The 26,794-nt window shown below is 42.5% G+C and overlaps 2 protein-coding genes across 2 annotated transcripts; both read left to right on the forward strand.

Annotated features, from left to right (window-relative positions):
* cmtr2 (cap methyltransferase 2) lies at window positions 1-4,484 on the forward strand. The gene is made up of 3 exons (XM_040167783.2): window positions 1-66; window positions 1,652-2,905; window positions 3,292-4,484. Exons 1-3 carry the CDS (start codon window positions 1-3, stop codon window positions 4,336-4,338), a joined length of 2,367 nt encoding a protein of 788 aa, XP_040023717.2. The 3' UTR covers window positions 4,339-4,484.
* Window positions 4,485-15,838: 11,354 nt separating this feature from the next.
* On the forward strand, window positions 15,839-25,164 carry LOC120811907 (calretinin). Its single transcript, XM_040167652.2, is given in 13 exon segments — window positions 15,839-15,917; window positions 15,920-16,078; window positions 16,081-16,233; window positions 20,092-20,168; window positions 20,412-20,501; window positions 20,621-20,701; window positions 21,675-21,731; window positions 22,413-22,490; window positions 23,012-23,067; window positions 23,148-23,187; window positions 23,664-23,717; window positions 24,329-24,400; window positions 24,574-25,164. Coding segments are annotated over 13 exon segments (1,122 nt in total). The 3' UTR covers window positions 24,700-25,164.
* Window positions 25,165-26,794: the final 1,630 nt, after the last annotated feature.

Here is a 26,794-nt window from a genome sequence, read left to right on the forward strand (position 1 = left end):
ATGCGCAGTGTCATTCTGAGTCACGTGAAAAGCGTGGCTGCGTTCTCCTTCAGCAGCAATAGTCCGGTGAGTTTGTGTTCGGCTATTTGTACTGTCCCCCGTGTCTCTCAGCGAAAGAGAACTCATCAGACTGCGGGGTTTGTCTCCGGGAGACAGTCCCCACACAGGGACCGCAAAGTCCCTCGTGGCGCATTTTAGGAGACAGAGCTCGCGCACTGCGTCCGAAAGAAGCGACCCATCCGACTTCAAGTGTTGTGTCCACTCAACGTTGTTCATACTTTAGGGCTTCTGGTTGTCCCGACACCTCAACACACATAGTGTTAATTAGCTTCACATGGAGGAGCAGCTAGAGGGTTTGAACCCGGATGTACATATAAATCTAAAGAACTCCTGTTTCCGTTGTTGCCACATTTTTACATTTCGGTAAATCTGTTTTTGGCAGAATTGTCTTTTTTAAGTTAACATATTGATAACGTTTTTTTTAATTTGCTGATTAAACGATACGGATAATGTGCATTTGGCAAATTACTTACAACCATAAATGAGTTATGCACATTTATTTCTTGCTATACATTTTACTCATTTGTGTGTGTGTGTGTGTGTGTGTGTATATGTGTGTGTGTGTGTGTGTATATATATATATATATATATATATATATATATATACACATATTTTACTTAAAGCTTACTTACTTATCACCTTACCAAATCTCATCCTTAAACTGTCTCATCAGACATTTCTTCTTGCTAATTTATGTAAACAGCAGCTAGAAGAACAGAGAAAGAAGCAAATGATTTTATTACACACAAGTGGGGCTTAACAACATGATTGATGAGGAGTAATTGATGAATGTGCACATTTTGCCATACATCACTGAGTCACTGCGGACAAATCAAGAAATGACCCAGATGAAGACGTTGATCATGTGCACATTAACTGAGGATCAGCTCTGGGGTTAATGTCCTTCTGACTATGTTGTTTAATGTAATGAATTAGAAACTGCTCAGTATTTATGCAAACTGGTAAAACTCAATGTTTCGGGACACGGTGATGTAAAATGTTTCACCATGTGGTGAATAAACAAGACTAAACGTCTCTAATTGAACCACGCGTCTCCACATTTCTCCCACAAAGCTGAAAGAAGAAAATTCTACTTATATGATTATTAAGTGATTCATAAACTCACAGTGACATAAAGCCGAATATGTGTCTTCCAAACTACAACATCACAACTTTTAATCTAACTTCATGTACTATTCATGTGTCGATAAGACACATTAGAGGAGACTTTGTGTTGTGGAAGCGTTCTAGAAATCCTCTCGATATTGCTGGTGAAGCTCCGGCCTCGTGAGGTAATCACCAGTGTTTACAATCTGCCCGGGTGCCCGAAGGCGCCGCATCATAATGAGTTGACATAAGTAATTCAACACCACTCATGCGTGTAGAGGAAAAATGAAGGGTTGCTGAGCCGGGCCTCTGTAATGTATAATTCACAGTGGAATGTTCTGTTAGCAGTTCTTAAGATTGACTGCTGTTGCCATGTGAGCAAGTCACATAAACACCGATCTGCCTGGTGGATTACATCAGAACACAAAGTGGGTGATGTATGAATCGGAACACCGCAAACTCCTCTCCGTCGTGCTTCCACAGGTGTGGAGGATGAGCTCCGGCAACGGGACCAGGAGGAAGGTCTCCCAGCCGCAGCACTTCGACGACACAGTCGACCCCAAAACGCTGATTGAGATTCAAGGTATTTTTTGTAAAATCAGAACGTATGTGAAACCTTCGGGTGGCGAGTGGTGCGTCCCCGACCCAAACGGCGCTCTAAAGCACGGCGCGGAGGAGCACCCCGCTCTGCAGGCCCTGAAGGCGTCGCTGAACGGGGTCAAGAACCAGCTCAGTGACAAGAACGTCGAGGTCTGGCATCAGCACACCAACTCCACCAATCGGGCCGGGAAGGTGATCGCTGCCGTGCGCTCCGCTGCCAACGCGGAGATCTGCACTCAGGCCTGGTGCAAGTTCTTTGAGATCCTGGGAACCTTCGACCTTCTTCCCGTGGAGGCTCTTCAGGACGGGGAGCTGAACACGGTCCACCTGTGCGAAGCTCCGGGGGCTTTTATAACCGCTCTGAACCACTACACCAAAACCAGCGAGTCCGCGCGCCACTGTGACTGGAGCTGGGCCGCCAACACTCTCAACCCGTACCACGAGGCCAACGGCAGCGGCGCCACAATCGCCGACGACCGGCTGATTGCCAACACGCTGCCCCGGTGGTTCTTTGGATCGGACAACACTGGCGACGTCATGACCCAGAAACATCTGCTGGAGCTGCAGGCGTTTGTGGCCAACATGCGCAGGGTTGACGTGGTGACGGCGGACGGCAGTTTCGACTGTCAGGAGAAGCCGGATGAGCAGGAGGCGCTGGTGGCGTCGCTGCTTTACTGCGAAGCCACCGCCGCGCTGCTGCTGCTGAGCCCCGGCGGCTCCTTCGTGCTGAAGATGTTCACCCTGTACGAGCACTCCTCCGTCTGCCTGCTCTACCTGCTGAGCTGCTGTTTCCGATCCGTCAACGTCTTCAAGCCCGCCACCAGCAAGTCGGGCAACTCCGAGGTGTACGTTGTGTGTCTGCACTACGACGGCAAGGAGGCTGTGCGGCCCCTGCTGGCGAAACTGATTCGCAACTACGGGCCACATCTGGCCGACCGAGAGGCGCTTTTCCCGAACTCGCTTGTCCCGCGGTCGTTTCTGAGGCAGCACGAAGCAGTGTGCTCGTACTTCCACGCGCTGCAAGTGGAGACCATCACGGAAAACCTGCGACTGTCTGAGGGAATGAGCGGCGAGCAGAGGCGGCGTCTTGACTACATCAGGGACCGCACGGCTCAGGAATACCTGCAGCGCTTCCAGGTAGGCCGTCTGCAGAGAACCAGCCGCCCGCAGGCTCTTTTTGACCTTTTCGAAATGGTGGCTGATCGGCAGATGGAGTTTTTATCGGCTTTAAGATTAAGCTGAACGATGTGGGGGGTGGATGGGCTCTTGGGTCCATTTTAAAGTTTTAACTTCAGTTGAATATGCAGTAGCATGCGTTTTACAATGTGTACCTGACCTGAATAGACTTCATAACACCTGAAAAATGAGCCTGGAAAGGACCAACAGCCATCTTTGGTTTGTAACAAAATGCTTGTAATGCTTGTTTGTGTTTCCTATTACAGCAAAAGATGGAGGTGCTCTTCATTTGGGTATATTTTAGATAAGCGCTTTGTTCGTACAGTAACAGAAGTATCCGTCTGTAGGTGACCTTCCTCCCACGAAGTCGATGGGTCTCTCGTAACGCGGTGACTCCCGCCTGCTGCGGCGCCTCAGCGGGCCGACCCCTGGGACAGAAGAAGCAAACGGGCTCCTTCAACGAGCGCAGGGAATTGCAGACCCTGAGCTGGAGGCAGCGCCTCCAGAGAGGTTGCCACGCAGCCTGGGTACAGACGCACTGCGCCGAGGCCTCGGGGGCCGGCTGCGCGCTAGAAGGACCCCTGTCCGGCTGTCAGGAGGATTTGTGGCACGTTGTCGTCGGAGCTGCGCTGCCCGCGGTCAGGAACTCTGCCTTCTGTGACGGAGGATTGTTGACCCACGTGAATGAAGCCCTGCTGCATACAGCGGCAGACTGGACTCGCACGCCCCCGTGCGACTTCTGCCGCGCGCTCCACCCGGCCTCCGTCCTGTCCGAGGTTGCGGGTCTTTGCGTCGACCCGGTGGAAATCGGAAAGCCGAGACGCTGTTTGGTGTTTGACAGCCGCTCAGCGTGGGACGCCTGTGAGGGCCAAACGGGGGATTTAGTCTTAACATTTCCTGCAGAGCCGCCGGCTCCTCCAGGAGGCTGCAGCACTCTGCATGACGGGGATCCGCTGTACCAGCAGCGGCTTCTGGGTTGCGTTGCGTTCTCCCTGCAGACACTGAGCTCCGGGGACGCGCTGCTGCTGCCTTTGTCTTCGGCCTTCACCCGTGTCACCGCAGCCGTTGTGCTCTGCCTGCACGCGTGTTTTCGCTCCGTCACGTTCAGGTGTCCGCCCCCCTCCGGCGGAGTCGGGGCAGTGCTCGTGTGTGCAGGTTTATGCCCTGAAGCTGCTGCACAACTGCTCCCTGTTCTCACCGATGTCCATAGCTGCATGAGTCAGATGTTAAGCGGAGAGGAGGAAACGGGTAAGAATCCTGCGTCCGGGGGTCAGAGTCAGGTGCTGCAGTTTGTTCCCATGGAGCAGCTTCTCACAGGAGAAGTGGCTGAGTTCCTGCGGACCATGAACAGGGAAATCATCCGGCAGCAGCTGCATTTTCTCATGCAATCATAGTGCAGTCGAGTGTGAAAAATTTCTGCAGGAACCACATTCAACGAGCAAATAAACTGTGGTTGAGTTGGCTCCTCCAGATTCACCTCAAGTGAACGATAATCTACTCATGTTTTGTATTTTGTCTCAGTAAAAACCATATCAGTCAACAGCTGTCCATGACTGTTTTTTGGGGGGGGGCGGAGGGGTTCTTCTGCAGGTAATTTTCATCGCTCGCCTTCCCATTTGCAAGTGTTCCACCGGAGCAAGTTGCTATTCTGTAAGAGCATGTTTGCTGCATCCTGGGCAACATTGTGATTGGTGAAACGCAAACAAGCCCGAGCGTTTCCTCCCCTAAAGCAGAATGATAATGGGTGCAAGCAGAATGATAATGGGTGCAGCCAGACCTTTCTCCAGCACTGACACATTGCTGTGGCGATGTGGAGCGAGACTAAACGGGCTGTGACTCTGGGCTACATGCTACCGCCGTTCACAGTCCGTTTTATTCTCCGTGACTGTTTTTTCCAGAGGGTTAGTCGCTGAATCATTTTGATGCTGATTTCAAAAGAGGAGATTAAAACTGATTCTGCACAAGCGGAGATTGTGTCTTTTCCTCACGTTAGAACCATGTAATCTGACGCTATTACTACCGTTACAGCATAGCAGCTTTCAGAATAATATAGTACCAAAATGTACAGCTATAAAAAAAATAAAAGGGATTGTGGTAAAAACAGAATTGGTGAATACCAAATTCAGCTCTTATATATTTTGTATTGATACGTTTTGACTGATTTACTACCAAGAAAACGTTTTTCCGGAGGTCCTCCGTAGATGTCTGTGCTTTTACTTGTCATGGTTTTCCCAACATGTGTTTGGCAAGAGGAATTATAAATCAAAAAGACAAGCGCCTCATTAATACTTAACATGTCATTTATTTTATTCAATTATTTTATAAATTGCGGAATCATTTATTATATTTTTCACAATTATTTACATTTAAAATTAGTTTTTGTTTTAGTAAACACTTATTTATTTACATGTATTTAAAAAACGAAATAAAATCAGTCAATGGTATCTACCTTACCAATGAGTCGTTAACCTCTGATGAAATAAGTCAAACCTTCACTAGTCTCAAAAGCACCTTCGTCCTTGTGTTCCAACCAAATGTAAGTGTGCTACATGCAAAGCTTTTGACAACCTGCAGGCGACAACATTGTCTAATGATACAAGCTCACAGTGCATAAAAATGCAAATTACTTTCAGCACTTGATCAGCAGAACTCATCTGTCACTGAATTCCCCGAGGAATTTAGGGAGGTTGAATAAACAATATTTCAACCCTCAGCACCAAACCTCCCGTCAGACACAGATGTTTTGCAATGAAATGCACAACACAAAGACCCTGGAGTTTTACTCTGAAGTGCTTGTTATGTCTTAACAAACATGGTGGTGGTGAATTGTCATTATACATTCAGCGTATACAGTGACTTACTGTTTAACAATTAATTTCTCTCTTTTGTGTCCAGTGACAACAACAATTACCCACATTTGAAAGGACAGGTTGCGTGCACAGAAGTGTTTTATATTGCATGAGCTGCATTTCTTGTTTCATTATTTGAGCATTTGAGACAGAAGTTCACAACAAAGCAGTAGAATTACATCTGAGCAGAGGGAGGTTCTGATTAAATTCAAAGGAATGAGCAAATGAGCTAATTAATACTCGCTTAAATTAGTTAATTTAAGCTTGTATGTAACTTAAATTAACTACGACAGAAGAAAATAATCTGCCTCTCCATGATACAAAACAAGTCATTATATTGTCCAGTATCCTCAATGTTGAACTTTCATATGCAAAATGGATGCCATCAGTTGATCTTAATCATCTAAGGTGATCATATCTATGTGCAGTTAATAAAAACATTTGTAGTTAAAACATACACAGTATACAAGTCAAAAGTTTGGACACACTTTATCTTTGAATTGAATGGGGAAAAAAATGTGCCCAAACGTTTGACTTGTGCTGGACATATAATTGGTTTTAGGGCGGGATGGGAACATAAAACAAAGTCTTCCCAAAAATAAATGACTCTGGTTGTTGTCCCCTGTGTTTAGTCTGGTCAACCTCTAAAAAACACCTGTATCACACAAGAATCACCAAATGGTTTTCATTTGTAAGTTTAATACAGCCGGAGTTACTGATGTTTCCATTTTTTGCATTACAATTGAAAATCAAGAAAAACTAATATTTCACAAATCCCTCCTGTGTGTGTTTTGTGTGTGTGTGTGTGTGTGTGTGTGTGTGTGTGTGTGTGTGTTTTGTGTGTGTGCTTTAGTCGTGTAATTGGGTTGTATTGTGTGCCAGAAATGTAATCTGTAATACTTCTGTTTCACCCCTTTGTGTGCTGACTATAGTTTGATGAATAGTTCAGTGATCCCGCAGGAGGGCATTTTTTCTATACAGCAGCATTTATATATCCAGCCTATAAAATGACAAAATACATCAAAAAGTAGATTAGTAATAAATGTGCACAGATCTAATTGACAGTGTAATGGTGTTCTAGTTGTGTAATTGATTTGGTCTGAGCGGATTTATTGTCTTATTGTAGTGGAGGAATGATCGCCTGTAAAGTCCTCCACTGTCCCTGCAGCAGGAGGTGAAGAGGATTTGCTTCTCCAACACAGATGCTCATTTCTTTACTGTCCTCCTCTTTGTCACCTTTTCCATCCTGTCCAGTTTTTACACCAATGATGGAGCCGGCCTTCCTCACCAGTTTGTTCAGTCTGCTGGTGCCTCAGCAGGCCACAGCAGACTGGTGAAACTCGTCTCCTCAAGAAGAAGAGTCGATCATCCCACTGGACCGCAGTCCAATCTGTAAGGGTGAAGTAATCAGACGGTGAACTTGTGAACTGCGTCTCTAGCTGAGTGCATTCCCGTGGAGAGACACCACATATTAGGAACTATATTAAAGCAGTTCACGTGGTAAATATGGTGAAGAAAAGGCCAATGATGAATCGTATGAATAACATTAAAGGATCTTGTCAGTATGAATGTGACCAAAGAGCCACAATCTGGCCTGATATCAACGTTGTACTGACTTGAGACTTGCACCTCTGCTCTGAAGCATAAAGGAGAGAAGACGTTGACAGATCAGGTGAAGTGAAACTTGCAAACATAAAGCAGGAGAGTTGTGTTCCTCCGAGACATTCAGCTCAGTCAGTCACTTGTCTCTCTGTGATCTCTTTTCAAGAGCTGTCTTGCTTGTTAGTCTCGCTTTGTAACTACACCCGTCAATATGTGAGAGGAAAGAAGGGTTACATTAAAACAGCTTCCCTATTTTATTCATTGTTCCCTCGATCCTTTCAGGGTAGAGGCCCAATAATTGGATTTACATGGTGTTTAACAGAGCTTCTTCAGGTCTCATCTGTACTGTATTCATTTCATTATTGCTCAAGGAGGCCAGAGGGTGACGGGTTTAAGCATTTTTTTCAGACCTTAAGTGAAATCAAGATATCAAGCAGCCAAGTTTATTTATTTCAATTATTGTAATGTATATGAAGTTATAGCCAAGAGGTGGCTCGCATAGCTTAGCACAACGACTGGAAATGGGAAATAACAGCTGGCATCTGAGGGAAAATAAAAGCACTGTGATTAAGACATTTTCAATTGGTTTTATAAGCATCACATCACTTTGACAAACAGATGGAATTTCATTTGTGCAATACTTATATTTCCTTTCATTTTTTCCTGGTCACCTTATGACGACGTTACTGCCAAAGTAGACCTGTGCAGGTGCTCGGTCAGTTCTACAGTACAATACAAAGAGATGAGGAGAAGTGAGGAAGGGAGAAGTGTCCTCTTTCTGTTTGAGCCATGCGGGCGCCATGGCTGCATGGACTATGCTGGTGCCACATATCAGTTATAAACTATTAGAATTACATTCTTGCTCCGTATTTGAGCTGCAGCAAATCATACGTTGACCAAATGCATAACCCTTTGTATACATGATGTCTTATTTTTCTATCAACAGAAATGGAGCTGTGAAAGTGAAACACATCTTACATATATTCTTTTGTAAGGGCCGATGGTTCTGGACTAGTGGGGAGCGAGTCTGTTTACAGGAATAAGTGTTGAGGATGACAGCAATGTTTCGGCTCCAACATGACGAGAAACCGAGTAAATCAACACACCACTAAGCAATCTCAGAGAACATCTGTTCTCTGTCACAGCGACTCTGCAGCGATGCAAACGAGTTGCTGTCTTTCCTCCTGCAGCTGTTGTCTGACAGCAAACCCCCCTTTGTCCCTTTCACAGGCAAGAGATGGATCATCTAAAACCATAGAAGACAAATTAATCTCTGAATTAAAACACGAGATACGGGTCATGCCACATCTGGCACAACAGACACAAGCAATACTTTACAATTTACCGCAATTCACATAACGGACAAGAATTTGAATGAAAATGAAAAACATTTTAGTGGTGAAGTTGCTGTCATGGCTGAGGAGACTTACAGCCTGAAGCAAAGCCGTGTGAGCTCTGCAGAACCACTCCTGTTTAAGAAGAAGTTCGGCATTTTCCTGCCGTTGAAGAGGAAATGTAAAAAGGAAAAACGATCAGGAGGAAGTTAAGTAGAAATAAAAGTGTGACGATCTAATCCAACCAAAGTGTGATGGGTTTACTTGAAATAATAAGATAACATCTTTCCTGCCCATAAACTGTGGAGGCTGCAGATAATGCTTGAAGTGATAAATATGTATTTTCTTATATTAATCCTCACGACGTTACTGAAAGTCAATACACAGTCGGAAAAATCTTTGGGAGGGAAGAACGAATCAACACAACTTTCATTTACAGTGAAGGCTTTTGTTTTTAGTCCTTCGCGAGGTTCTTGATTCAGCTCGGTTGTCTGCTGGGGCAAATTAAAATCTCGCCGGATGAGAGAAGAAGGATCCAGGGTCACAAATCTTTTATTGCGGCAGGTGTTTTTCCCTCATAAACAACAACAACCAATTAACCTCTGACGCCCGGCCCGAATTGAAGTGTCAATCTTGTCGATTCTTGGAAATACTGCAGTTTAGTTGCTGTTCTAATGGCTCGTTTCATGGCTCCAGTATGTAAATCATTCCCGATTGTCTCAGATTTATTGCCAAAGGACAATGGTTCTGTTTTGGCTTCTGAAAATGCTAATCAGCTAAACTCTGCTTTTTATCAGTCAGATGTGCAGAGAGGAACAACACTCTAAACACTAAATGTGATTTCATGTATCTGTGCTGTATTATTTCTGTATGCTGTATTCTGTTCACTGGACTAGGATTTGAATATTCAAACGACCATAGTACTACAACAACAACTACAACAACATCAACGTTGTCTCAATACACATCATTTTCACTGAGGTTTTATGAGCGTAACAGGTTTAAAAGAGCTGCAAAAATAAGGTTTTTCATTCATTGTTTATTCATCAAAAAGTATTGGTGAATCATTGCAGACGGCGTCACAGTTTCTACCCATTTGTAAATGATTGAGTCCCATAAACTGAAAAATCACACAGTTAAAAGAAATTCAATTTGAAAACGTTTGTGAATAGCTTTTCTCAAACGGGTCAGATTTTGATCGAATTCCATATTATCAGTGAATAATCATAATATAACATAAATGAAGTACTAAAGTAATATATTTTGTACTGAGGAGAGTTGACTGGTATCAAAACTGAGAACAAACATAGCGTGCTTCACCCACAAAGTGACCAGCGATGGGTCATTGCTATCTGCAGTCCAACACGAGGTTTTAGGTGATTAACAGATTATCAGATTAATGTGCTTTGAACCGTACAGTAGGGTCAGAAGAAAAGGGTCAATTCTGTTTGTTCTGCTGTAAAACAAACTCAAGTTCATGTCAGAACGCTTCTCACAACGCAGTTAAATCGTTCAATGATCTTATTAAAAGCTGACATGTTGATGAATGCTTTGGGTACTAACTCAGCGCTGCAGGTCAAACACAACAACATCCATAAGAACAAATGCAAATACTGTTTAATCCAAACAACACGATGGAAATACATGAAGCAGTGTTTGTGTGTAACAGGGTGGACACGGACAAATGCCTCATACTGAGTTCACTTGAGGTAAATTTTATTTTAATTTTAATACTCAAACCTGTACACTGTATCTTTATAGATACATATTGTGTTTGAGAAAAACCTAAAAGAGGAAGGTACGGGGGACTGTGCCAAGTAGGAAAAGCTTGTTTTGAAGTCTGACGTGACAACTTTCAGCTGACATTGCCTGTAAATCAGCATATTTCTCATTAAAATCACAAATGTTAATCTGGTGTGGCTAAAACCCGCCTGGCCTCCATTCACAGCCAGCAGCTTGCACTTTGAGATCATTATGTCATATTCTGTCCAAATTAAAAACATGATGGAGCCAAAGCTTTAAATGAACACCTGCCAAACTGTGTGTGAAGCTGCTGAGTGTCTGTTGGGTCACACATGTTCTCCAACAGTTGGTCCCATATGGCCCACGCTGGGTTTTAGTTCAATTTGATTAATTAGTTTCAACACTTGTAATCACAAGAATTGAATTCTGATTTCAAACTGTGTTTTTTTTCTCATCTACAATAAGGTCAGACAATCACAATCGATGGGTGATGGATACATTCTTTGCCGTTGTTACTGTACGCTGGCGTCTCTTTCTCTTTGCACACTGATAGACTTCTGTTCACCTCCGAATTGATTTCCCTCCATAAAAGGGATTGCTTGGACAGGAGGGGGGGGTGCGGGGGGCAGAGGGGACAAATCAGGCTTCAGGGACGTGTTGTTGGCATTCAATATGTGCACGCACACACACACACACACACACTCATCTGAGGATATGTTTGCTCAAGTATGTGGACTGGACTTTCATATGAGCTTGTAGGAGGCTTGTTGTGCTTCAGTGCATTTGTTTATGGAAGCCTGTCAACACACAGTGATTCATCCCAGCGCTGAGCTCCTTTACTTTCCCCCTCTGTGTGTTATCCACGTTGGTCTGCACTGATTTGATTTTCTTCTTCCAAAAAACGCTGATGATGAAGAGAAGTTGTTGCAGGCCGGCCGAGGATAGTGAACCTTTACCTCTTTTGTTTGCGTGTGAGGCCAAATACTTGCTCTTTGACACCCTGGAAACCACCATCCACATTATTTGATGCATTTTGGAACTTTGTGTAAACTTCACAGGCGCATTGAGGTGGATTTTGTTATCATTGGACGGCAGCATGCTAGGATTTTCCCCTTTATTTCAGTGGTTATGCTAAGTTAAGCTAACTGGCTGTTAAATGTGGCTTCTTCTTTGACAAAAATATCAATCCTTTCATCTACTTCTCACCAGAAATCTACCAATTTGTGTACTTCCCAAGGTTTTGAACAATTGCTATAATATATATTCTGTGTAAAAAAGGGAAAAAATGGCATGTGTTTACATGTTTGTGTACTCTCAACATCACCAGCACTACGTGTGTTTTCTGACTGACTTTAAATTGTGGTTACCTGACTATGCATCCTGTTTTTATCCATGAACTTACCCTCTCAGAGTGTGACTGACCACTGTTGCATCATGAGAACAAATAATAACCCCTTTGCTCGGGGGACATTGTTATTGGGGGAGTTTGTTTTTCTCAGTTTAGAAATGTGCTCTTGGGAGGACCAGTGTTTTAATTGTTCCCCACAGAAGGGAAGGGGAGCACTTCATCCTGCCTGCACACAGAGAGATGCCGTTCTCCTCCAAACAGCTCGGGGAAAAAAATATAATTTTATCATGTGAAAATATCTGCATGAGCTGGAGACCCGAGACTCATGGTGTTTTGTGCTGCTTTCACTACATGTGATTTGTTGCCTGTGTGAATGGCGAGCAGTAAATGATGATGCAGTTTTTTCTTTTTGAATAAGGTCTTTATCTGTTCCGGTGTTCGGCAGGGAAGAAATCTCAGCACAATCTGCCAAATAGACTGACAATTGCACTCTGCTTTATCTGTTTCCAGGCTTAAATACTCCAATAGTTTCTATCTCTGATTATCACTAGCTACTCAATCCACATCCTGACGCTGATGAAAATGGCCGATTACTGCAATGAGGCACCGTGTCACTCTAATTTACACAAATCGTTCACTCCCACTCTGACTTCTGCTCAACCATGTGAATGTTGAAGCAAATGTCTCTGGCAGTCAAACCAAGAAAGACTGATCTAATCTACATGCACACTTCCACACAAATAACCCCACACTGAGATATTCATTCCTCTGAACAATATGCACATTTGGTGTAACTATGCAGTTTTGAGGAAGTGAAGGTGGGGGTTTGGGGATCGTCAAAAAACACGTGTTTTTTGGACTAATGATAACGAGTCCCTGAGGCCTGATTGGTCAGCCTCTTGGCCATTCAGAAGAATGATGGTCTGCTGAATTGTCTGTGATGTGATGTCAGTTAATATGAGTTAAGCACATATTGTAAATGACCTGTAATGTAATGTAATGGAAATCCAACCATTAGCCCGCAGTTTACGTGCATGCTGGATTCTCACAGTAGCGGTAGCAGCTCACACAGAGGGGACGAGGGGTGGGATGGATCACTGAGGATTCTCTTTACTTGTTTAAGTAAACACTGGTCAAGTATTTGCAGTCTGAATCTAACGTGATAACGAACTGTGCAGAACTGAAACATTTCAGTCTGCTTCTCCCTCATTGGATCTGGGTCAGTATTATTCATAGTGGAATGAACTCACACAACAATGTGTTTGAAGGAAAACAACATGGTGGTTATGGCGGATTCCTCTTTGCCAATTCAGCTCTAGTCGCACTGAATCGCCCTGATCCCTCTCAGTCTTCCTGGTTGTCTCTGTCCCTGTCCCATGGACGTGAGAACCAGACTCATTGAGGTTTTTGGAATCACAACGGTGTCATTTGTCTCATAACAGAATCAACAACTCACAAATTCAATATTTTCATGAATAAATGACTGAATAAGAGGCAGCACGTTTTCCTCTCTTCTCTGCAAACCCTTTATTTTATGTTTTAACAGCTTTTCAGGTGTGTCTTTGGGGTTTGCGCTGTATGTATCTGGGATCAGAATGATGCGCAGAGAGATTTAACTATGTTGACATGCTCGAAGTAACCCAAGACACGCAAACATTTGTGAGGGCCTTAACGAACAGCTGCCACACACACACACACACACACACACACTCACACACATATGGTACATGATCACATAATGCATCAGTATAGGGGACTTTGCATCATCTCCTGAGTGTTTCCTACGATGCCCTTGTTCATCAGCGACTGACTTTCTCTCGCTGAGGGTAAAAGGAGGTGAGCATGAAGTGACATTCATGCAGGGGAGGCTGTTGTACAGCTGCCTCTGTATTATTTAGACAATGCCAATGTTTAATGATGTGTTTTGGCCTTAACGTTTTTAAAATGGATATCATAGGAATCTAACACTGAAAAACAAACCAAATGAATCCAAACTTTTTGCAATATTTTGCCCATTTTCCTCTCAACATCCTCTCTCAAAACATCGATTTATACAGCTATTACCAAATAAATGTCAGAATGTATATCTCTATATCTCTATATTTTAACTTTAATATTAAACCAGTTCCCTGTGAATAAAAAACAATTTAAACTCACAACCCTCTGATGAAGCCTTCATGCCTAAATGAGAAGGCATATTTATATTGTGTTAGGAGACAAATATATACGTGAAATTCATTTTTATCTTCCTTATATTTGAAATCTGGGATGAACATTTACTTTTCTTGTAATATGTCGATTTAACTTTGGGTTTAGGACGCCACCGTGCATCCCATTGTTGAAGCACAATCTCCTTTTTCAAAACAATGTATTTCAAGCTTTGATTGTATACGTTTGGTTACTAAATGTAAGGCGTAGATAGAAATGGCTTTCATTGATTGAAGCTGGACAGATTTGTTGAAAAAGCAGCCGACACTTGAGGTAATAATCATCCATTAGAGAAACCATTGACCTACAGTCAAAACCTGCAGGGATCAGTCCTAATTTAAGAACGTGTCTTCATTCAGGTTAATTTGTCACAATAACAAGTCTGCACTCTGACTATGGCGTATCTTTTTATTCTCTTTAAAATAAGCAGTTTAATTCATGCATGAACACAAAACGTATTTATACACCTGGTCCTGCATTCAGTAAATTGGCAAGACCCCACCGACGCAACTTTGTTTCAGAAAACGTAATTAAAGTCCACTGAAAAGCCTCTTACGGTAAACACCTTCTGCTTGCAACATTTCCTCAACCTACTTTTTCCTTCATGAGTTTCCCACCAACATTAAGCAAGTTTTAAATAATCAAAATTGCATGTAAAACATTTAATACAGAATTTACAGGACTGCATAATTAGAATTATCTGCAATCCATGAAATGCACTCCAACTAGCATGCAGAGGCAAAACCACATTGGCTGCATGTTTATGATTCAAATTGAACGTCTGTATTTCACATAATGTACCTGAGCACATGAGCGTGCATGCTCATGACCTTTTTCCCATTTTAAAGGCGATCAGAGGTCATTTAACATCTTTGTCCCTTATCCATCGTTGTAGTCAACACCTCCAACACTTTCAAAAGACAGCCTTCCCAAAATACATTTGATCTAATTCCTATTCATGCGGTTAAGGCTTTACGCCACCCTTTCTATAAATACCGCCTCCCCTCTTTGTCTTTTCCAAATACACATACGGTACATATGCACTTATCCGTCACACCCATATGATCTACTCTCGCTAACTCTTTGTGTGCGTCTTCTCCCATTTCTCTCTGATCAGCAGCACACAGCTCTGCAGGGAGGAGATAAAGAGTCTTCTTTTTCTTCTGCATCCTCTAAGTCTGAACACCCTTCCCCCACCACAGCTCCCATCCTTCACACCAGCTTGAGAGGACCAAACTTGAGAAGAGAGATGCACCAACACATAGGAGGAAAAGATGAGAGAAATATAGGAACGCGAGGCGTGTTGGTGATTTAGTAACTGCTGCTGCTGCTGCTGCTGCTGCTGCTGCTGCTGCTTGGATATATACGCCAAAAATTGGTTCGATTGGCCGAGGAGACTGAGTACCCCTCTGACCTCCGCGGGCCGGGTGGAATGATGGAGGGTGTGAAAGGTTGAGGGAGGGAGGAGATGAGAGTAAAAGTGGAGAATCATGGGTGGGTGTGGTATCATTTGTGACATCTAATCGGTAAAATTAACTCGGTGGGAAGAAGACAATGTGTGTCCCACTGGAGCATGTGATGCACGTCCCTTTCTGTTTTAATTGTTGGTTCACTAGAAGTGTCGTGAGCCCTTTGGCGTGATATTTAATCTATTCAGGCTTTATTTGGAAGACGGCAGAGCAGGGAGAGATCGTTTTGGAAGCGACAGGGATTACACAGATCCTTCAAGATCCACTGCAGCCGGCCCGGTGCCTCGGTATAGGATAAATTGTTTGATGTAATTCTCTCCTCATGGGAGCAGCGGGATTGGATGATGTATAATAGTGCTGCAATCAAACCAGCAGCCTGGACAGCAGTTAATGGCAACTCATATGCAAAGCCCAAGAGAGCTTTCCCCCTCCTCCATCTCCTGTAATTGGTCTCCTGCCTGCAGGCTCCGTTCAGGGTGAACGCGCCCCCTGGTGGCGGGCAGCGGAGGTGCGGGAAGCCGCGGGGAGTTTAAAAGCCCCGGCCGAGGAGGAGCTGCCCACAGTAGCGAGGAGCTGCACGCCGGAAAAGTTTACCTCGAACTATTGCAGTTGAGCGAAGAGGAGGGCAATCAAACAGCAAAGATGGCAACTCAAACACAGCAGTCGCCCCACCTGCATCTGGCTGAGATCACCGCAGCGCAGTTCATCGACATCTGGAAACATTTTGACGCCGACGGTGAGTGCGCCCATAGGTGCCCGCCAGTCCGACGGCTGGGGGGGGGGGGGGGGGGGGGGGGGGGGCATCCATCGAGTGATCAATTAGGGTCTACTGGGAGATAAATAAATAACTTCTGGGTATTTTTAATCATTTTGTTTAGTAATTCTTGAGATAAACAGCTTGTTAAAACATCGTCGGAATGAACATGTTCCTGCATATTACTAAAGTAATTAACGAGGCAATCCGCCCCAGCTTTATGAAATATGAATATCAACTATGCAACTATTATTTAGGCTTTCAAATGTACTTGATTAAAAGAAATATTTGTTGTGCTGCATTAAGGTGCACAGCAATGTACGTTGAACGCTCTTCTGGACGATGGTATCACATCCTGAAATGTCGTTTATATTGTGAGTTGTCGCATTTTCTGTGATCCAGGTGTCATTGGTGGTGTTTTTTTAGAATGTGAGGAGAGAAATTAAATAAGACTCCGTTAGAGTTCAATTATAATTAGAGGAAGAAGTGGGGGAGATGAGGGAAGGAAAGAAGAATGAGCAGTGAAAAAGATGATAAAGGGATGAAAGGATGCAAATGAGGGAGGACAAGACAGAAGGAAAGGGGGGGAGGGGGGGAAGGGAAAGGGAGGATGAAGCTTACTGTGTGTGTGTGTGTGTGTGTGTGTGTGTGTGTGTGTGTGATATACCGCTTTAAAATACTACAAGCCTGGATGGAGCTGTCATCAAATCTATAACAGTTAGGCCCAAAATAATTAGTTTATCAATCTGTTGATGATAAACTATTTAGCAATTGAGACTTTTTCCAAAGACATTTTGGTTTCCAGTCCGTTTTCATTCCCAGTGCATCCAATGCAAACCCTTTGTCACCCCCCACCCCCACCTGCACTGATACGGATGCACAAGGCATTCCTTGCTTTCAGGTAAACGCCCTCTAACTCCATTTGCATCATTATTAGATGCTCAGGGAAAAATGCCCCCAACCTTCATCCAGGAGATCAATGTTCATGTTGTAGCGCATTGAACATAATTATGTTCCTTTTTTTTGTTTCTTGTCAAACAAAATCCACCAGCAGTGCTGGGAAACACAGATAATGAATTGCATCCAAGTCAATCAATAGTCAATAGTTTTAAGCACATTCGTTAACATCCAATAGAATAATAACAGTTTTTGACAGCAGCCATTTTATTGGTTGGAAAATGTCCAAGTAGCCCAACTGCTGAAAATTGTGAGCCACTCCAGCTTGATCGACTTTCATGTTGCAAATCAATTGAAGGATTAACTTCTGTACCCATTCAGAAAGAACTCTGACCTCTACTGTTAAATCGTTTCCAAAGCTGCAGCAGTTTAGCCTGACAACACAGTAGTATCACGCAGAAGTGACATACAAACTGTCACTGTTGGATTGTTTTGACCGTAATCATGCTTTGCAACTACAAACACGACACATTTATTAACATTTGCAGTTGAGCCGTGCTATGCAATGTAAAAAATAAGATGTGTAGCAGAGTATAAATTGGATAAGTTAATTAATCCAGAAGTTCTCTGACCAATAACTATTCATTATTGATTGTCTACCGGAAGCCCAACTGAAGAAGTCCAGGATCATAAATCCCCGCTAGGTTCATCGAGCGAATTACATAAGTGACAGAAAGTGTTTTTTTGAAGTTTCCAGTCACCACGAGTTAGGCAGCCGGGTTGTTTTTGAGGTGCCGCTGAGCAATCGCCAGTTGAGCTGTGTTTCAAAATGGCTCTGGAAGTGGAGGGCTGCATCTGCTCAGCATGCAGTGTGCAGTGGTGCGCTCCATGAGGCGGCTGAGTTTTGTGTTGCAACTAGAACTCTGGCAGTGAGCTCCACTGAACTGAGAACGCTGTGAGTTTTGTGATGGGATTTTAACGCACGCATACTTCATCATAAATGCTCTGTTCTGTATTGAATTACCATATCATATTTATTCAGATAAGCACTTTATTATCGTTTAGTCCACAGTGGTTAACAAGATTCAAGTACACTTTGGGTGAAACAGAGGAATATTTATTTCCACATCCAGGGACAAATATGAACATAACAGGGTTAGACCTTTAGTGCTACCCATAACCCTGTCATGCACAATAGTGTGTGTACACTCGCCTCCTTGCATGCATTTTGTCTCACTCGATCTGCCTAAACTCCGCTCTGCCAGTCAGGCAGGACGGATGAAGCACTCAGTGAAATTATCACTGCTTTAGGTGACACTGAGTGCTGCTGAGCTACTAGGCACGAGGTGAACACATTTTATGTTGCACAGAAATTTGTCAAGACAATATTTGTAGTGATGTGGTATTGTAATTAATAATTAGTGTCTAAATAGTAGATAAATAGTGACCAGAGTGGCCCTCTGGATGGGAGTGTTAGATGGTCATTCTGCCATTTTGGTCCCGGCTAAAACGTACACACACAACTGTCCACGATCCCCAAGTGATGAATCCTTCTGACTTTGGTGAGTCCCTAACAATTCCTCAATGCACCATGAGGATTTGTGGTCCTGAGTGAAACATTTTGATGTCTACGCATTGACTGACATTCATCTCCTCTACACCTTAACGCTCACAGTCATTTGATCATTTTATTGGACAGAATTATATTGTTTCACTAACAAGAAGAAATCCAGCCATAATATAACATCTCAATGGAAAGTCCCGTTAAGAAAAGATAAGCATTTCAAGTGATTATTTTAAGTGAATTTTAAGTGTGAAGAATGCCAACAAAGTGAAACTGAACTGAAGATGAATGTCACCTGTATCCGGTCGGCCTGCTTTTGTCTTTGCACCCAAAGCTTTGCGTCCCGCATGCAGCCATTCGTCTTTATCTAAAACAGCAGCTCAGCCAAAGCACAGATGGTGGCATGGAGCACCTATCAAAGGCAAGGAGACCAGAGGACAAGGGGAAATTATCAGAAAGGATTGGACATGAAAGGATAAGAGATTAACAGATGAAGATGGGGGCAGGGTAAATCTGCGCATTTTATTCTGTACATACTTCTGGGTTTTATTAACGCTTGTAGTAAAAAGGCACATCCCCCTTCGACCCTGCTGGCGCTGGACAGATGGGAGTCATTCTTATGATTAAAAAGATAACTCTGAATGTCCTACATGTAACCCCTCTGACTAGCCGGAAAACCAGTGGAGTAAATTATTGTGTTAAAATCATCCGCAGTCATATGACTGTCATAAGATGTTGAAATCACTGGGGAAAGAATGCCCCAATAAGCATCTCACTGCACCCTCTCACCCTCTTAGGCAAGAAAACTCATTATAGTGCTTACACTCCAGCTGTAATGGACGCTCGTGGCTTGTTTTGTTTTTTTCTGCTGCAGCACTTCACTGAATCTCCACAATGCAGAAATGCCAAAATGACACAAGAGTCCTAAAAGTAAATATTCTATAGACAGGAGCTTATTTGCATCAGTGAGTTTTAAATGTAAAGTTTTAAGTTGTGTAACGATGATACAATACGTGTGAATATTATTTGCACGTTTCTGTAGTTCTCCGTGCTTCACTGAAGACGTGACTGCGAGGAGAACATTGACCGCTTGAACATGAGGCTCAACCTACCAAATATTCACCCTTATTGAAGCTGTAAGAATGTACGTCCCTTATAAACTGATTACTTGGATACGATCACAGAGGACTTAAGATCGGACTAGCGCTCGAGGTTTGGCAACTGTTCCAAAATTCAAAGACCATCATTGACCTTTAATCTTAAATCCACATCCACAGTCTTTAATCAAGCTTTTGAACGGTCAACAAAGCTCCAGGCCACTTAAAAGCTTCTCAACAGGATTTGTGCCAAACTAATTTAGTTCCTCTGGTGTCGCGCAGGAAACGGTTACATCGAAGGGAAGGAGCTGGAGAACTTCTTCAAAGAGCTGGAGACTGCGAGACGAGGAGCAGGCCAGGTGAGGCAAATTAACGCAGAGTGACCCTTCCATCATACGACTAAATTAAATACGGGATGTCAGTCACAATTCAGATTTCCTTACAATCTGCATAGAAAAATGGATGGAATTTAAGTTGCAAAATTGAGGCGTGACATAAACACAAAGTCTTTGGGACAGGACTGGCTTGGGTACAAGTACATGTTTTGATTAAAGGATGCGTTATCACGAGTGTCTTTTGTCCGTGATTGGATGTGATTGCAGGACCCCACGCATGCTACGTTCAAAGAAAAGATGAAGGAGTTCATGGCCAACTTTGACAAGAACTCTGATGGGAGAATTGAAATGTCAGAGGTGAGAACAACCTGAAAACGTGGTTGACTGGACTGTTTTGCGTTTCTCTGTCTTTCTGTGTATTCACTGCTGACCTTCAGTCAAGTCTCCGCAATAATAATAATTCTGTCTCTTTGTAGTTGGCTCAAATTCTGCCCACAGAGGAAAACTTCCTGCTCTGTTTCAGAGAGTTTGTGGGATCCAGCACAGAGTTTATGGCTGTAAGTTTCAATATTTTTGAATCAGTCTATTTATTTATAATGGACGGCCCAAAAGGACACTATTAGCCTTCTTGCTTTACGGTTTCGCTTGAGAAACGTTGCTCACAGATCAACTGCTTGACTTTACTGAGTTGTGAAATGCCCCCACTGAAAGCCTCAAGTCGCAGCGTCGTCTCAGCTCATCCTTTGGGAAACATGTTCAGCTGCTCCGCCATTTGTTACTTGTTTCCTTCATGTCTCTTCTAAAAGCAGTTCCAGTAATGGTGTAAATTGTTAGTTCCTGGCCTTGATGATGTATCTGGAGTTAAAAAGATGCTAGAAATCCTACTGGACATTGTACTGCATTTAATATTTTGTTCAACACGAATTACTTAAATTAGCTGAATTTGCGTCATGAACTCTAGTCTGAAATAGTTCTCTGATGAATCCATTCATAGTCGGACCTTTAAACAGCCACAATTGGCTTGCTGGCGAGTAGAGAGTCGCATATCTGGCTCACACTTCTACTTTGGTCGCATATTGTGAAATCATTAGAGGGAAACGGCAAACCATCGAACATATGTTCCACTGTGATTGTAACTAACCACACACACACCTACACACACATGCTGGGTGTGCTCTTGGGTTGGGCTTTGTTTGTGTGTGTGTGTGTGTGTGTTGGGGGGCGGTGTGATGTTCTGGCTACTGTGTGTGTTGAAGCTATTCTCAGCTTGCGATACATTATGAATGGAGCGCAGCTTTCTGCAGGGGAAAGGCAGTGAGTGCTGGAGGGGTTCAGGTATCTATCTTTAATAAGGGCTTTGACAAATTCTATATTTACACAATGTCAGATGACACCCATTTCTCTCTACAGTTTTTTTTCTTCTTCTGTAAAATCAAGTAATATAGAGAAAGTGTGTGCGCGCTTTTCTTAGTGGTTGTTGTGGTTGAAGTGGCACGGCGACTATTTAACGACATCCCTCTTGTTCTGCAGGCCTGGCGGAGGTACGACACTGACCGAAGTGGATACATTGAGTCAAATGAGCTGAAGGTAAAACACAAAATGACAAACTCACCAAGAAGGAAAGAAATGTTGACTCAGTTTTAGTGTATGGGCTGCACAGCTGGGCTGCACAGCTGGACTGGCAGCGCTCCAACCTAGTTTGAGAGTGGTGGGTTTAGAAAATTATTTTCTAAACCCACCAATATATTGGTAATGCCAGTTATTGATAATGCCAGTTATTGGTAACGCCAGTTATTGGTAACGCCAGTTATTGATAATGCCAGTTATTGGTAACGCCAGTTATTGGTAACGCCAGTTATTGATAATGCCAGTTATTGGTAACGCCAGTTATTGGTAACGCCAGTTATTGATAATGCCAGTTATTGGTAATGCCAGTTATTGGTAACGCCAGTTATTGATAATGCCAGTTATTGGTAATGCCAGTTATTGGTAATACCAGTTATTGATAATGCCAGTTATTGATAATGCCAGTTATTGGTAATACCAGTTATTGATAATGCCAGTTATTGGTAATACCAGTTATTGATAATGCCAGTAATTGGTGCTAATGTCTCTGCTGATGGAGCCGCTCTGAACCTGCACATGTGTGTAATTCTGTGCTGTGTGACTTCAACACCGCTCAGTCACCATAACCGTGAACCGTGAATGCATCATATTGTGTAATCACTACTACACTACGACGGATGGGTTCCTTTTCCTCCTCTTCAGGGTTTCCTGTTAGACCTGCTGAAGAAGGCTAACAGAAACTACGATGACAAGAAGCTCAATGAGTACACACAGACAATCGTGAGTATTATCAGGCACAGATTATTTTTTTCTACTTCTGAAAAGTCAACATTTTGACTGCAAGACTTTTTCATTCTGCTCATCCGTAGTTATAGGAACATAATAGTTGAAACACATATCAGTTTGACTCAGATAATTCACTTTATACATTTGAACCATGTATTCATTTATTGAATTATACTTATACATTCTCTGAGATTTTGAGAATGAACATGTTTAACAATTACATTGTTCTGCTTAATATATGCAGGATCACATTACGTCTGCACCCATGTGCTTAAAATGTTAAACTTGGCTGCAACATTTCTACCTAATATGATCACAATAAAAGGCTAAAGGCTTTAATTTCACCATCCTGAGCAACAAGAATGTGTGGGATGAACCTCGAACTCACCTGACGTGGAGACACACCGGTTTAAACTCTAAACGCTCTCTCTTGCTTTCATTTAAACACGTACAACCGCTCCAGTTTTAAAAGCTCCTGTTTGCTTTCTGTGATAAGCCCCCTTCTCTGTGTGCAGCTGAGGATGTTCGATCTGAATGGTGACGGTAAATTGGGCCTCTCTGAGATGGCTAGGTGAGCGCCCACTGTCTTCTCTGTGTGTACATTTCTAAAGGATGCCATCAATATTAAACCTACCTTTTGTTTAACTGCAGACTCTTGCCGGTGCAGGAAAATTTCCTGCTGAAGTTTGAGGTAACGTTACTCTCACATTGATTTTACGAGATGAAGTCCCAGGTAGTATGATATGCTGTGACTATGATGTTGAAATGTTATAGTGACATCACTGGAGATTCGGAACAATAAAACTTTATTGGATTCATGACAAGAGGATTATTTGTCACCTAGTCTTCCATTGACATATGAAGCATTAACGCAAATGTGCATTTACTGTCCCTTAGAAATGAGAATACTATATACTACAACACTAATCTACATACATAAACATCTTGAATGTGTATTTGTGTTATGCATGTTACACACGTACATGCTAGCTCGCTTAAGCAGATCAACAATTCCTCTCATCAGGATTAACAGAACTTTAGTCCCAGTTACCATAATCTGCATGGATTATTATCGGGTGTGGGTCTCTTCGAGCCTTTACCGCTCTCCAGAAATAGCCCTAGATTTCTAACAATTTCCCCCTTTTCCTCTGCTTTTCTTTCACAAAGGGGATCAGTATCACAGTTAAGGAATTTGACTCCCTCTTCACCCTCTATGATAAGGTGACCACAGCATGTTTCTCTGTGTGTTTGTTGTATGTACTGAATCTTTGTTATATTATATGAATTTGTGTTTATTTCTGGACAGTTCAACGCTGAAGACACTGAACATTTCAATATTATCAATGAAATTGGATAAATATTATTTAAATTTGCTGATAATTTTTCCACGTAATACCGCTTCTGGTAAGAATTGTTTTTAAAATGTTCAGTTATCAAACCGTGATAGCTACTTTAGTGCAAAAACAATATGGTGAGTGACATTCATCATGCCCAATAGATGATTCCTTTTAAATGACAAGAAGAAATTACTTGATTGCCGGGAAATGTGGGTGCACAAGTTCATGTCACCATCAGGATTCATTGTAATGTAACTTGGATTTTTTATTTAGCATCAACATTAAGTGAAAAGTATAATTCTTCCCAGTACCATATCCAGAAAAACAAAAGGCATTCATTTTGTGCTAATCAGAAAATAGCATCACGCTAACATGCTAAGCTACGATGGTAAATGGTAAGCATTATAGCATTATGCTTCAAGTGCCACGGATGTTAACTAAAATACTGTTATTTCTTCTGAATAACGTATCTTCTCGTTTCGCCTGTGTCACTAGGATGGTAACGGATATATTGATGAGCAGGAGCTGGATGCTTTGCTGAAGGACCTCTGTGACAAGAACAAAATGGTAATGAATAGTTAGCCCATTGATCGATCGGTTCAGGTTACTTTTCTACTCTCCAAATATAGAGCGGAGATGGAGCGGCTGCCTGAGATACCTGTACACAGCACTGCATGTTCGTACCCTCCAATGATGCCTTTGTGCCTGCTGATTTTATTTGCCCTTGTCCTCTGTGGCAGGACGTGGACCCCTTGGACACAGAAGGACTGCTGGGGTACAAGAAGAGCATCATGGCTCTGTCTGATGGGGGGAAAATGTACCGCACTGAGCTGGAAATTGTCCTGTGCCGGGACTCCACGCTGTGAGCTCCTTGCCTGGGACGCTGCCGTCCTCCCCCACTGCCTCCCCCTTCCTACCTCCTGATGTAACCTTTTGCATGTGTGACCCTTAACCTCGCTTCACCACTTAAAGTGAAAACAAAAGTGCTCCTAAGAGCACGCGGTGTACTGCTGGCCCTGCTATTTTAGCTTTGTGCCCCTCTGAGTTGTATTTCTTTTTTTGGGATCTTAAAAGGCAGTGACATAGCCATATGACTACAGGAATATACTGAGTATTTATGTATTTTACTTCCCATTTTTACAATATATTTTTTACGTTTATCTCATATCTATATGTTCCTCTTCCAATTAATGTATGATGGATACTTTTACTCTGGAGCATCTGTTTATTTATTTAATTATATATATATATATATATTACAATCTTATTGAATGAGGCTTGTACTGTTCTATCAAAAATATTGAAAGAATGAATAAATATAAGTTAACAACTGTTGTCCCAGTCTTGCATTGACTTTGTTAAGTTTGTGAAGTCTTTTCTCTCGGTGCGCTGTAAAAGAAAACGATTTGCCGCCCCGTCTGAGAGTCACAGTATGTGGTTCTGGTGAAGATTATAGCTCCGGTGCAGATGCCCCGAGCATGTGTTTTTTCCTGAGTGCTCCACCTTCACTTTCTAATCTCCTGGTAACAGAAAATGTGATGTAGAAAAGCTTGTGCTGCTCCATTTTTCATAGAGGAGAGTCTCCGAAGCCTCTGCGCTACTTTGAGATAAAGTGAGCAAAGTAGGACAAGCTGAGGGATCCGGGGCAACAAATATATAACAGCATGACCGTCTCACTCTTTCTACACAAATCTGCCATTAGAAAAACACAACAAAGATGTACACTTTCATGGAATTTAAATGTGGCTCCTTTTGATCCAAATGTGAGCATCTTCACTTCTCTGGATTACCCATATCATTTTGATAGTTTTAGATTATATAATTAGAACGGACTGAAATAACAGAAATAACTTCTCGTTTATACATTATGTACTCGTTTACTTAAAAGAAATGGGCCATTTTCTGTTTCTTTCTTTAGGAATGAGAGTGAAAACACCGCAATGCTTCAGCATCATGGAATAGTCTACCTTCTATCAATTAATGATAAGGTCTTTCATCTTTAATTAAACTCACTATCTTTAAAGCACAAGCCTTTCCCAAACTACCATAAATGCAGCTGCACACAAAAACAATAGGCGTTCAGTTAAAGTTTGATGTTAGACAATACGGCCGACGAAGACACACGTGCACAAAACCACACAAACACACTGGCACGCAGTAAAACACTGTTAACTGCTGACAACAAGCAAAACAGAGAGTTATATCCGCTCTGATTCCTTCCCACTCATCAGTCCTTCTCAGTGAGAGCAATCAGACAAGCGAGGGAAACGGACAGATGAGAGATCCTCTGCACAGCTTCTCACACACACACACACACACACACACACACACACACACACACACACACACACACACACACACACACACTGTTTACTCTCTTCTTGATATGATGTGGTCAATCAGCAAGAAAACAATTCAGACATAACAAGCATGTTGTTGTTTTCACTCAAAAGACGCAGTGATGGGATCTTTATCATCGTCTTCACATCGTACTGTCTATTAATTCAAGTTCTTTAGACAGTTTGATGAAAATGTTATTTATCAAAACTTGTGATGGTGGAGATTTCAGTCACTAGAGTGTTTTCTATGATACAATTGATTATTTTTAAATATCTGTTCTGTCTTTAACTATATGAGTCCACATAAATCGTGTTACAGCATCCAACGCTCAAATAAGATAAATATCCCATTTTTAAGTGGGATTTATTGTTTGGTTGTCTATATAGACACAACACAAAGTACAATGTATAATGATTAACAACAAATCATTTGTGAAACCCTATGTGAAATATGTCTTGTGATAATATATATATATATATATATATATATATACATACATATATATGTGATATATTTTCACCCTGGTGGCCCTGAGCTACATTCAAACCAAAAATAACAAGCAGAGTTACATAAAACTCCAACAGTATTGTTAAAGGCCCGGACACATTTCAGGTGTTTTCA

This window comes from Gasterosteus aculeatus, chromosome 12, assembly GCF_964276395.1.
Source record: "Gasterosteus aculeatus chromosome 12, fGasAcu3.hap1.1, whole genome shotgun sequence".
Taxonomy (NCBI): Eukaryota; Metazoa; Chordata; class Actinopteri; order Perciformes; family Gasterosteidae; genus Gasterosteus; species Gasterosteus aculeatus.

Excerpts from the sequence above, each read along its gene's own strand:
- cmtr2 (XM_040167783.2), top strand. The coding sequence starts at position 1 with ATGCGCAGTGTCATTCTGAGTCACGTGAAAAGCGTGGCTGCGTTCTCC. Across the intron at positions 67-1,651 it reads CCTTCAGCAGCAATAGTCCG|GTGTGGAGGATGAGCTCCGG; the intron begins GTGAGTTTGTGT and ends GTGCTTCCACAG. Across the intron at positions 2,906-3,291 it reads AATACCTGCAGCGCTTCCAG|GTGACCTTCCTCCCACGAAG; the intron begins GTAGGCCGTCTG and ends ATCCGTCTGTAG.